This window comes from Hippoglossus stenolepis, chromosome 4, assembly GCF_022539355.2.
Source record: "Hippoglossus stenolepis isolate QCI-W04-F060 chromosome 4, HSTE1.2, whole genome shotgun sequence".
In the NCBI taxonomy this organism is placed as follows: Eukaryota; Metazoa; Chordata; class Actinopteri; order Pleuronectiformes; family Pleuronectidae; genus Hippoglossus; species Hippoglossus stenolepis.
Window position 1 is genome coordinate 3,325,268 of NC_061486.1, and position 13,971 is coordinate 3,339,238.

A 13,971-nucleotide genomic window follows, 5' to 3' on the forward strand; every position below is an offset into this window, starting at 1 on the left:
TGAAATCTGGAAGAACTTCCCCCCCTTGCTGTGTCCTGTACTCAGATGCTCTTAAAGGGTTATTTCTCAACTTTTGTTGACATCTTCAGAGGCAGATTGATGAGTTTTTCTGTTTTTCCAACAAGTTTGAACATCAGATATCTGGTGTCCAGCCGTTACTGAAACAGATTCCACTACAGCGATTCACTGGTGTCACTTCTATAACTTAATAATAAAACATAAAGTAATCAAGAAACAGATCGAGATGAAAATAAAACACTGAATAATAAAATACATCAAATGCATCAATCCAAGTAAGATATATAAAAAAATCTAAAAGATCTGTGTCAAATAAAATAACATTAAACAGTATTGGTAGTAAAAGTAATACATTTATTTTTGCAGTGTAAGAAAGCAAGTCAACAACTAATACAGGCACCAAGCACCGATTAATATAAAGGATATGAACATATATTATGTAATTCATATAGTATACTTATATATATATGAATCACATATAATACATATATATACTAGGGCAATATAGATCTCTCCATATAAAATACATATATGAATTTACACATTAAAGGAATAAACCTTCAAAATTCTGCTCGGGGAGAAGCTGTTCTTTAAAAGCCTGCTAGCTGTCTGCTATATACTTTCAGTACAGTATAACTCAAGAATAGTCTATGCATTCTGATATATTCTATATTCGTGTGCAGTCTGTATAGTCTGAGTATAGTCTGACATAGTCTATATAGTCTGACATTGTATTTATAGCCTGGGTACAGTCTTCCACTCTGAGTATAGTCCACAGTATATATAACACATGTATAGTCTCACATAGTCTGTATACTAGTACGAGAGTAGTGTGTATATTCTGCATGGAGGTCCTCTGTTCACCGCGGTGCAGCGATGACCTCGTATCTGCGAGGCAAGTTGGCGAAGCTGCTGAACTCAGGGACCAGGTTGATGCTGTCGGGGCCGTCGGCGCAGGAGAAGGTGAAACGCTGCAGCAGAGACACCACGAAGATAAAGAGCTCCATACGAGCCAGAGACTCGCCAACACACGCTCTTTTCCCTGTGAAGAGACACGAGCAGATTAACCAATGATACATACGAGGTTGTCAGCGTTTGTTAGTGTCACGTTAAGTGCTGATTTGTGTTTTACCTGCAGCAAACGGCAAGAAAGCAGGATTTGTCTTAAAGTTTCCATCGTGGTCCAGGAAGTGCTGAGGGTTGAAGGTCCAGGGAGTCGCCCACTGTTTTCCGTCTTTGAGCACAGAATGCAACAAGGGAATAATGGCAGTGTCCTGTCGAGACAAAACATCAGGTCAGTGTCATATGATGCAGTGTTGCATGAATATGACATCATGAGCTTGAGGATACCTTGGGGATTGTGTAACCCCTGAAAGAAATGTCCGTCAGTGCGTAGTGAGGGAGGCTAAGGGGACGATGTCCAGAAAAGCCTGCACCTCGTGGATGACAGCATAGTAAGGGAGGGACTTCCTGTCCTCCATTTTGGGGCACCGGTCCTTTCCGACCACACCGTCAATCTCCTGCTGCATCTTTTCTGCACAAGTGAAATAAGAAGAATCCACTCTGATCAGGTTCTATTGATGCTATTAGTGGGTCGTGTGGAGGGAAGCTGACCTGTTGTACGTACCTTGTATGTTTGGGTATTTGATGAACACACTGACGGCGTATCTGATGGTGGAGCTTGTGGTTTCTGTTCCCGCCAGGAACAGGTTCATCACTGTCGACACCAAGTTGTCGTGGTGGAACTCAGTCGTGGGATTGTTCTTTTCCTGAGAGACAAAAGAAATCTTTAAAACATTAAAATACACTGAACGCAGCAACTGTTAAAAAATTAAATCACTCAGTGTGGTTTCCTGAAGTTCTTCCTGACCTGCTCACTTCGGAGGAGGAAGCTGTCTATGTAGTCTCGTGGGGAGCCGGGGTCCAGTGTCTCTTTGTGCTCTTGGATCTTCGTCTCGATGAACTCTCTCACCTTCTCAATTCGAGCAAAAATGTAGTGCTGGTGGCCGGGAAGACGCTCCATCAGCCAGGGGAAGATGTTGTACATCTGAGGGAGAGACGCACACACCACAGCTTTGTAAAATGCTGTGTATATAGCCTATTAGTATTTTGGGAAACTGTTACAGAATTATTCTCTTCTAATGTCTTTAGGGTGATATAAAGACACTGTATGAAAACCAGACTAAAGACAGTTATGTCTCTCTAGGACCATCCCCCCTCCACTTACCTGACCCAGAGGACTACTGCCGAACCTTAAGATTTCAGATATGATGTTGAGGAGTTGCAGGAACTGCTTGTCTTCATAACTGAAGCGTTGGCCAAACACCATGCAGCAGATCACATTGGACACGGTGCGGCTAAACAGGAAGGTCGGGTCGAAGGGAGCGGCTGGAGGAGACGAGGAGAACACGCTGTTAGTTCTCATCCGAAGAGAGAAGATGATACTGGAGAGATCACAAAAACCTACAACCTACAATGCCTCCATCAATTATCAATTTAAAGTCTCCAATTAACAGGGAACTGCAGAAAGAACCCGGCTCTGAACAGGGAACCTTTTGCTGTGAGTTGACCGTGCGAACCACTGGTCCACCGTGCCGCCCGCAAATGTTCTCTCAAATTTTCAGCGTAAATTCAACTCATAAAATAACAGTTTATTATTCGTAATCGAGGTAAAAGTTTGAAATAATCTTGATATTGATTTGAAGTCATATCGCCCAGCACTACCTGTGGGAAAGTTTTCAGCAATTTGAATAAATCATTCACTTTTATTGATATATTGATATCCATGAATACATCAACAAGAAAAATGTGTAAATTCAGATTGATCAGTTATTTGTTCAAATTAAAGTGCAGCTGTAAAATCCCTTGTTCTGAGTCTTGGTAAATCAAAGCAGTGACTGAAGTGTGTGTGTTTTTTTGCAGGTTGTGTAACTTATTCAGTGTTTACTTTGCACAAACTGCCCGATAGAAAGAGATGAGGATTAAAGAGCTGAAGTAGAAGAGATAAACACACAGAGCGATTCCAACAAAGCTTTTCTGTTGACTGCACCACTAACTGCAAACCAATGTGTGAAGCTTTAACAACAACTGCTGCAAACGCACCTTTGAATGAGTCTATGCGACCCCTCAGGTGCTGGCTCTCCTCCTGGATCCACTCCTCCATGCCCTTACGTCCCATCCCAAAGTCTCTGAGGGTCGACAGGGTGAAGCGTCGCAGCTGACGCCATCGCTCCCCGTTACTCATCCCCAAACCTGACACAGAGGGTGTGGAAACAGAGACATGCAGGTATGAAACCACTGAGAAACCACTGCTCCTCGGACACACACATCTGTAACAGTCTCGTGTTACCGTAGCCCCTGGTGGCTCTGACCAGAAACGCCAGCGGCCCCCTGCCCGCGAAGTCGTCCGCCTGGTCCACCAGAGCCTCCTTCACTGCATCGTACCCGACCAGAACAACCATCCGCTGCCAGCCCAGGTGCAAGGTCATCACTGGACCGTACGTTTCACTGAACTAGAGAAAGTTCAGGTTCAGATGAAGAAGCTGCGACTGAGCCACAGCTGCTCTCGGCTATTTGTTACGAAATGTGACAAAAAACAGTGGCTGAACTCACCTTGAGGAAACTTTTAAAAGGTGCATTTTTGTCCAGTTGTGGCAGGTTCCCTACGAGAGGGAGGGCAACAGGTCCTGGAGGTAAATTATACCTCCTCCTGCTTTTCACTGTTAAAACCCACAGTAGAGCTACGATTAGCCCGGCTAATACCACCGTGGTAGTAAAGTCCATGTCGCTCTGCTCTCCTCGTCTCTCTTCCACCCACTGTCCCTCTGTGACCAGCTCTCCTCAGTATTTGTACACTTCTCAGGGAGCTGGCATGAGCGCTGCATTAGGCCACAGGTGAACCATGTGATTCTATTGTAAACCTACAGCTTTACCTGACTGTTGTCGTTCATTGGAGTGAAGCCAGTGATCTTTGATTTTACATGAACAAATACAAGTTATTTACTTTCCCTCTCTTCCCTGAGGCTGACGGAACAAATTAAAAGTTTATGTGAATTAAAAGATATCATTTGTATTGATTTGAAGAACAAGAGGGTTGACTTTTCATGCTGAAATTTGGGGTTTGCAACAAGTTTGAACAGCAGATATCTGGTGACTGAGGTTCCAGCTTTAACTGAAACCCACTGGTTCTGATCCACTTCACAGATTGGCCGGTTTCACTTCCCTGTACTTATATTCAGTATCTCAACACATATAATATGGTTTACAATCCTGATTTAAAAAGGTTGAGTATGAATTTAGAACTCATTGGCCACCCAAGCCTTTCTGTGTTGAGTTTTCATGTTCTCCATGTACTTGTCTGCTTCCCGCAATCTAAAGACATTTAAAATTATTAATCTGTCATTGTGAATTACCATTTTTCCAGTTTCTAGCTTTGCATTTGAATTGTTTTTATTTCTAACAAGGTTAAAGCAGCATTGCATTTAGGTGAACTGTGAAATAAGAGTGTGGAATTACTGCATAAATTATGTATAGATTTTTTTAAATCAACAAAAAGAAAACCCTGGTAAACTAGAGTTCAGCTCTTGAAACTTTAACGGTTGAGCTACACCGCCCACAACACTTAAGCTGTAATTGTGCTGTTATGTCAACATATAACTAAATTATAACAGCGTCTTGGCAATCAAGCCAACGTTGAGCAACAAGCCTCCAAGCTATTGCATCACTTTCATAATATGATAATCACCAGTGCTGTTTGTGGTCAGGTCAAATCAGTAATGGACACGTAATCGGAAACTTACTGGGTTTATAAGGAGAAGGATTTAAATCTTCTTCAGAGTGTCACATGACTTATCTCACTTTGGAGAAAATAGCATTTTCTCTTTGATATGGCTTCAAGTTGAGACCTTCTTACATGTGACACAGGAAACCAGTGAGTGGCCTGTGCAGCTGTTCTTACAGAGGGTGATGGTCCAACCTGGTGCACAACATTAGAACAAACACATAAACAAACACACACAAACAAAGTCCACATCTAGTTCATTTTGGGTGAAGCAGATTAATTTAGCTACGATACAAAATCTCAGCTCAAACGGCCATTCAGGGTTAACACACACACACACACACACACACACACACACACACACACACACCATCCCTCCTCCAAAACCTGCCAGCCAACAAACATCATGCATGTAGAGAGAGAGAGACGCACAGTCACGATGACAGCGGGATTTATTCAGAGCTTCACCTTTGCACGTCGTTTCATGAAAGACACCGGTTTGACCAGATGGCGGATGATGAGGTGATTTGTGAAACCAGGGCAAAAGGGAATCGAGCAAAGTGCCAAACGATGGAATGGAGAGAATCTGGACGATGAGAAAGTATTCACAGAGGTAATGAATATAAAAATATAAAATATCAAATGAAGTGGAGGAACACTACTGTTGTGATTCAGAGGCTTAAATGTCAGGAGTCACGATCATGAATGATTTACCCGAGGAGCATGGGCATAACGCCAGGAAGAACACCTTCATGAATTAATACATTATATATAACCCAACAAGTGATTAATTAATGCCTTTATATTTGTTGTGCAATAATTCATCAAACGTGATACCATAAAATGGTGTGCCTTTCGGCATTCAATAAATTTGGTTATCAAAATAAAATATTAATATTTAAAATATGAATATTCAATATTTAATTAATTAAATTATAACTTTAATTGATTAAAGTTACCTCGGGGCACCACCCTTCATAGGAAGGGAAAATATAGCCAATTTATTGATTAAGTCTCATAAAAGTACTAACTACAAATTTGGAACTCTGATTAACAATTAAATTAATAACTATAACCAAAATTACCATATAGATAGTTAGCTAAGTTGAAGGATATGGAGTTCTTGACAGTGTAGAGGTTGGCAAAATTCACTTATGCAACATTAATAAAAAAACATTTGTGAAAGAAAAACAGTTACTAGATGCATGCAAGGAAGGACTGAAGAGCATAACTAACATTAACTTTCAAAATAACTTGTAACCACAATATCACAGCAACATAAATCAAACTTATAAACATCACACAGAATCGAATAAACAGTCTTGCTTAGCCTAGTATAATTATGAAGCCCAGTTGTGTTACCAGTCCTTGGAAAGGGAAAAGAGGTTGCTGTGCAGTTCGCAGTTCGGTGAAATCGTCTTGCTGGTTGTGTGGCTACTGCCTTCGTAGTTCTGTTGCGCTGTGCAGCTCAGTTGCTGGCTGAAGTTCTCCTGCAGGACATCGCGTCGCTGCTTGAAGGGTTGGTAGAGCTTGGAGTGCGAGGAGGTTTCCTTGGTGAGATGAGCTGGAAGCTGCACCTTTAAGCTCCTCTCGAAGAGTTGGATGGAAAGAGAAGATGTGAGCTGGAGAAGCCAGGCTTCTCCACTCGGCGATGCAGGAAAAGAGGCTCGACAGCCTTCTCTCCTTGGAGGGATTGTAGAAAGAGAGAGAAGATAGGGGGAACAGGCCTTATATTGGCCCGGTGACCTCACAGGTCATGGGGCCCAGAGTGACCAATAGGAGTTGAAACTTGTGTCCCTGGGGTTTTTTCACACCTCTGTGTGACGTTGATGCCCCCTGGGAGACTGAGTTCCGGAGGGTCTGGTTTTATCCGGAACAAAGGGACATGCGGCTTCAGGCTTTTGACTGCACATATAGGCCGAACTTTGGTCTCACAAAAACCATGTCCCAACATATTATAAAGGAAAACCTACACAAGGAGAATTAAAGGTCTTTCAAATAGTTTCTGAGTCACGACTAAAAAGCAAATCCTCCACAATCGAACGCGTCAAAGTCGGAGTCTCCTTCAAAGTCGAAGCTGTTGAAGTGCGGGGAGTCGACGTCCTGGCTGCAGGCGTGGAAGGAGCCCCCTGCAGGAAGCTCCGAGAAGCCGCCCGAGCCGTGGGCCATCTCCGGGCCTCGGCTGGCCAGCGGGGAGGAGGGGGAGCAGGAGCTGAGGTAGCCCAGAGCAGAGGAGGCCGCCGCCCCTCCCATCAGCAGGCACACCGCCCGCACCGCCCGAGCATCGCTGCTGTTGCCGTGACGGAGACAATCCGACACACGATGGGGGGGGGCCACGGAAACGTTAGGCAGAGGCCGTCGAGGTCCGGTGGCTGCAGAGGCAAAACAAATCAGGGAAGTGTCGGCTTGTTGTCATATTCACGGTTTAATACGTCAGTTGGAGGTTTTTAATATTTCTCTTTTCTCTTCATCCTTTTGAGCCTTTCAGTCATTACACAACCAGAGCTGCTACTTGACTGGACCTTAAACGGACGACGCATCTCAACCTCCTCCCAGTATAGGAGAATGAAGCCAAATGATCTTGGATACAGGAGCTGCCATCTTGGCTTACTTGTGGGCAGAGTGTGCACAGTAGTGATCATGGAGTGGCACTCGACCATTTGCAAGCCATTCTTCACTGTCAACCACGACGTTTCGCCTCATTTTTTATGCGTCAAATAAGTAGAATAGAACTGAAACCTCTGCCAAGGCCCAACAGTCCCCTTATGGAACATCACTTAAATTCCTAGAAACGGATTTTCCTTTTGATCTGCACCAAATTGCACGTAAAATTTGTCCCGTAAACATGACAGATTTTTCTATCTCACCATGTTCGGTAGTTTTTTTTCCTTATCCTGCTAACAAACAATCAAACAAACACACAAACGCAGAAGAAAACATAACCTCCTTGGCCGAGGTAATTAAAACCAAACCGGAGACATCCTCATCATCAAAACTTGAACATAAAATAAGAAATAACATGTACACTTACTTTTTAGTTAGGTCAAAACTCGGGCAAACATGTATTTTTGAACATTTACGTACTATTAAGTGGTAAATCAACCTCTGTGTGTTTCTTTATGACTCAAGTGCATGTGTCTCTTTCTTTTTTGTAAATACCACAAACTGTTGTGGCCTCCTCGTTCAGTGACTTGACACAGAGGAGGCGTCCCCTCACAGATCCTGGGGGACCCGGGGTCTTTCTCACTGCCGGAGTCGGGCAGGGGGTCTCTGTCGGTGATGCAGGGAGTGATGCTGCAACGTCTCTGAAGGGTCAGCGGGGACATGACACCCTGGACGGGAACAATATATCAATAAGTTATTGAAATACACAAAGAGTTCCCTTTGTACACGTGACATATTTCACTTATATTATCAGAAAAGTGAAAACAGGGATGAAGTGAAAACTGCTGCAGACTCACCTCTCTCACTTTCCTGATCAAATTCAGCCAAAGACTGTGAAAGATAAACATGATAAAAACATTATTATGTTTCACTCAGAAACCTGTGGATCACACTGACAACACACAAGAAAGATACGTGCATATATATAGATATATATATATATATCTATATATATTTATATATACCCACTTGCAGTCATCTGGATTGTCAGTGAGCAGCAGCAGGAACTTGTTCTGGGGCAGGATGAGGGCGAAGCAGCAGTCCCTCCTGCCCCCTGGAGGCAGCCTGGGCAGGTCCAGGATTTCTCGTCCCTCCACGATGGACTCACAGCTGGTTTGCAGAGCGACCACCTGGTCTGGGGGGGATTCTGCATCACGGCACACCAGCAGGTTTCCCTCCATGGTCAGCACCAGGTGCTTCTCCTTCCACTGTTTAAACATGAAGCCCCCTGCAGACAAACAAGACACAGAGGTCCAGTTATAGTTATTTATATTCATATATTCACCCATCGAAACGACTGTGTAGGATCTCAAACTTTGAATATGTGGATAAAAAGGTTTGTGTGTTGATTAATTCATTCTTTTGAGGCTATGGTTTAGTTTATACTCTATGTAAATATATGTTTTATTTAGTTTATGTCTTAATTGGACAAGTATCGTGATTAAGAATTATTACAAATATACCCACATAAAGAGCAAGAAAACAGCATTGATGCAATCATTTCTCTTTCAACAACATTCAATAATGGATATAATGTTGGGCTGGGTCAGAACCGAACCAGTGGCCTCATGGGAAACCTGAACCCTGGATATAATGGTGCGTCTGTGTCATAACGGAGGATATTAAATAATCTCTTCAGAAACATAAAGTCCCTCCATGAGTGACACCTTAATCATTCATATTTAAAATAAGAGCTATTCTAAAATGTTATATTAAAAAGATTACTCAATGAAAACAAGGACAACAAAACAGGGGAGACTGCATTGGCATATGATCTGAATTCTAAAATAACTGTTGAAATGTAAACTAGATATAAACACTAAAAAGAAAATTACGTGCAAATATTTACAACAGGTAATTCTACGTGTCCTACGAGCGCTGGCAGTCGTCACCTTCAGGGATTAAGGCTGAAAATGTGTTTCCAGGACAGGACACACATGACGGATTGTGAGCGTCCCAGACAGCGATCAGCTGAGTAATAACGATAATAGATGGAGGACACATGTTGATGGATGGGGAGGACTTGCTCTAGTTCTCCACACAGAGGATTAAAGATGGACAGGTGGATTTTCAAAAGAGAGAGAGCAGAGAGGTAGAGAGGCAGAGGGGTGTGGACTGATTTATTTATATCATAAAGTGATATTGCAAAGTTAGTTTTTTACTAAAGTTCGTGCACAGTGTAAAGAGGAAAATAAAAGGGAAACAATTATGTGAACTGCTGATGTTGCTGGTTCTATTCTGCCTCAGTCCCTTGAGCCACCATGACTCTCATATAAAATCCAGGGAGGAATAAAAACAGACGTATCATAAGAACAAAGGCATGAAACGTTGACTTGGCTTTAATGAGAGGTGACATCTCAGCATCCTGGTCAAACACATCTGGCAGAAGTTGACAGTTGACTCATTAATAATAATTGTTGAAGTCAGCAGCTGTATGAGTTCTGTGGTTCTTAGAAGAATAAAAAACCAAGAGTTTATTACACCACAGGGGAGAAATATCACAATCATAAACTTATCACCTGGTGCAATAAGTCCGGATTCAAGACGACTCTGGAAAAGTGTCTGCTAAAGGATTTGGGATTTAAAAAAATATTGACTAAAGCCGCCAACGAGGTTCTGTTTTCATCTGCGTTTGTTTGTCTGTCAATTGGCCGGATTACGTAAAACTACTTTATGCATTATCGCAAAAATATTGATGGAAAGATGGGTCAGGAAAATAAATACATTCTGGTGCAGATCTGAATCGGGGGACAGATCCAGCATTTCTTTGTTGACCTGTTTAGGGGACTGATCTGGTGCAGGTCCAAGTAAAATCTGGATCTAGTGAATATGAATGTGGTTCAATAAGGGGACTGATCTACTGAGGGAGATTCTAATTGTGGATACGTTTTCCCAAAAGATCTTTATTTTTATTTGATAAAATATATCAATGTCATAGAGCAGGGGTGTCAAACATCCGGCCCGCCAGGGGGTCCAGCTCAGCCCGCCGGATGACTTTGCTAAGTGTGAAAATTACAGAAAGACATAAATTGCATTTCTATAAAAGTAGCTGCTATTCCTAATCAGTCCACTGGGGGTCGCACTGTATCAGTTAGAGCATGCCATAGACTGTAAAACAAGTAAAGAGTAAGAGTAGCGATTTACACTGAGAACCAGAACTAAACAGCAGATGGCATCAACCCGCCTTTTTTAATGTGTCCGGTCTTTTGCTGTCAAAAGCGTGACACCCTCACCCCAAAATGTCTCTGTCAAAAAAGAGAAAAGTGGACACAGAGTGCAGAGTTTTACAAGAAAAATGGACCAGATCCTATTTTTTTACAAAGGTAACTGGAAAACCTGTGTGTTTGTTGTGTTCGCAGCAAGTTTCTGTGCTCAAAGAATATAATATTGGGCGCCACTATGAGACTCACCATGGCGAAAAATACGACCGCTTGCAAAGACAACTGAGAAAAGAGAAGATAAATGACCTGCTAGCAAGTCTAAAGAAACAACAGTCCGTTTTTACCTGGAGCCGAGAGAGAAGTGATGCAGCAGTGAAAGCTAGCTACCTTATTGCTAACGAAATAGCATCAGCCTCAAAGCCATACTGTGAGGGTGAGTTCGTGAAAACATGCAGAAATCGTGCGACCCGAGAAGCGACAGGCTTTTGCCAACATAAGCCTAACGAGGAATACTGTGACGGATAGGATTGCCGATCTTTCAGCAGATTTGGATAGCCAAAAGAAGCATAAAGTCAAGTCATTTGTAGCATTTTCAGTTGCAATCGATGAGAGCCATTACAGATGTTGCTCAACTGGCCATATTCATTCGTGGTGTTGATGAGACTTTGGCGGTCACCGAAGAGTTCCTTGAGTTGGTACCTATGACAGACACCACTACAGTGAATGACATTTTGAGCGCTCTCGTTGATGCGCTGAACCGGGTCGGAGTGGACCGGACCCGAGCTGTCAGTGTGGCTGCAGACGGCGCACCATCAATGATCGGGAGAAAAACAGGCGTTGTGACGAAATTCAGGGAGAAAGTACAAGCTGCAAATGGAGGACAACGTTTTTGGACATTTCACTGTATTTTGCACCAGGAGGCATTGTGTTGCCATTAAAAATGGATCACGTCATGAAAGTGGTTGTCCAAACTGTTAACTTCATCCGAGCCAGAGGGCTGAATCACCGTCAGTTTGACAGCCTCCTCAGTGATAAAGACATCACCTGTGGCCTACCATACCACACTGAAGTAAGGTGGTTAAGCCGAGGTGCCATGCTGAAGCATTTTTTTTTATCTACGAGAGGAAATTGGACAGTTCATGGAGAAAAAGGGCAAAGCAGTGCATGAATTAAAAAACCCAGAATGGCTGCAGGACCTTGCATTTATGGTGGATATCACAGAGCACTTGAATAACCTGAACAAGATGCTGCAAGGCCGTAAGAAAGTTGTCACACAATATTATGACAGCATAAGCGCATTTAAGTTGAAGCTGACTTTGTGGGAGACACAGCTGTCAAGTGGTGCTGCTGCTCATTTCCCTCATCTAAGAAATGTGCAAATGACCGGAGTTACTGCTGACATGAGTCGCTAAGAAGACAAAATTATGGAATTGCTGCAGGAGTTTGAGCAGCGGTTTCAGGTCTTTGGTGAGCTTGAGACCGAGTTTGCAGTTTTTCGCTCGTCATTTACAGTTAAGGCTGCAGATCTGCCCGTCGACATACAGCTTGAGATAATTGACTTACAATGTGATCAGGATTTAAAGGACAAATTTGCCTCGTCGGACTTGGACACATTTTATCGGTATCTTTTGCCAGGATACCCCAAATTGACAGCCCTGGCAGCACAAGTTTTGAGCATGTTTGGGACCACCTACCTGTGTAAACAAGTGTTCTCTGTAATGAACATCACAAAAACAAAGCTTCGCTCAAGACTCACACACAAGCACTTGAATGATTTTCTTAAATTGGCTGCTACTCAGGATTTTAAGCCTGATATTGATGCACTTGTGAGGGCTAAAAGATGCCAAGTTTCAGGACAAAATTAATCGGTGAGTTGACCTACTTCATGTAAGATAAGGCTTCAGACACTTTTGCATCCTGAAGAACACAGTTCTGTGAAAATGAAAACATACTGTTGAAATATTTCAGCAGCTTCAGTACAAAAGTGTTTGGTTTGATGGAACACTGTGGCTCATGCACTGCCCCAACTTTTTTTCAATGTATAAATTCTATATTTTCAAGGCAAGAGGGGTAACTTAACCTCCTTACTTAATAGCTCCCACGTTTGTTTGTATTTTGTGGTGAGTCAGTTCAGGTGTACAGATAACTACACAGATGTGGAAATGTTAGTTAGTACTGTAGTGTCACGGGTTGTCCCTAGGGGGAGCAGTGCAAAAGAGAGCGTAAAACAGGCACCATCAGACAGTATAAATGAAAAATAAAGGTTTATTGGTCCGTCCCACTGGCAGTTCCTTTACATCAAAAATAAAAAATAAAATCCATGAATAAACATAAAGCGTCCCGGAGGAGAAAGTGGTTTCTTCACCAAACAAAAGTAATCCAACCCTCCCAGGTCCTCGGTAGCTGTTCCTCCATCTCTCCTACTCCGGGCCCAACTCCTCTCTAGTGGTGCTCTCCCCTCTGCCCTTTATTCAGTTTCCCAGCCCTGCCTCAATTAGGGGCCTTAAGCACCTGCAGCTGGGTGCACGATGAGGCAGTCTGGGAGCTGTAGTCTCTAGCCCGGCGGCCATTTTGGGTTGTGGACACTGATCCTGGGTGAGGATGTAGCGCCCCTCCACAACCTGTCCCCTTGTGATGCCACAGTACATTTAAAATGTTTTTTAGATCTTGAGAAGTTTATTTTGTTATAAAGTCAAATACAATATTTTTCAGTTCCAAATACCTGTGACTAAATGTTTTGCTCTGTAGATCAACTGTGATCTGAAGTTGTAATGCACATGTGTAAATGATAAACTGAAGCACAGTCTTGGTGAAATTGCACTTGTTTTTCTTCATAAATTTCAAGGGTTGTGAATCAGAATGTCTCTTAAGAATGTTGGGACATGGTTTTTGGGAAACCAAAGTTCGGCCTCCATGTTCAGTCAAAGCCTGAAGCCGCATGTTCCTTTGTTCCGGAGAAAACCAGAGCAAGGAACTCAGTCTCCCAGGGGGCATCAACGTCACACAGAGGTGTGAAAACCCCCCAGGGACACAGGTTTTAACTCCCATTGGTCACTCTGGACCCCATGACCTGTGAGGTCACCGGGCCAATATAAGGCCAGGTCTCCCCCTCTTCTCTCTCTTTCTACACTCCCTCCACGGAGAGAAGGCTGTCGAGCCTCTTTCCCTGCATCGCCGAGGGAAGAAGCCTGGCTTCTCCAGCTCACATCTTCTCTTTCCATCCAACTCTTCGAGAGGAGCACAAAGGTGCAGCTTCCAGCTCATCTCACCAAGGAAACCTCCTCGCACTCCAAGCTCTACCAACCCTTCAAGCAGCGACTCGATGTCCTGCTGGAAAACTTCAGCCAG

At 43.2% G+C, this 13,971-nt stretch overlaps 1 protein-coding gene across 1 annotated transcript; it reads right to left on the bottom strand.

The window, feature by feature from the left end:
* Nucleotides 1–351: 351 nt before the first annotated feature.
* LOC118106717 (cytochrome P450 2G1-like) lies at nucleotides 352–3,856 on the bottom strand. Its single transcript, XM_035155461.2, is given in 10 exon segments — nucleotides 352–1,060; nucleotides 1,151–1,292; nucleotides 1,369–1,421; nucleotides 1,424–1,552; nucleotides 1,646–1,787; nucleotides 1,889–2,065; nucleotides 2,246–2,406; nucleotides 3,121–3,270; nucleotides 3,368–3,530; nucleotides 3,631–3,856. Coding segments are annotated over 10 exon segments (1,470 nt in total). The 5' UTR covers nucleotides 3,802–3,856; the 3' UTR covers nucleotides 352–878.
* Nucleotides 3,857–13,971: the final 10,115 nt, after the last annotated feature.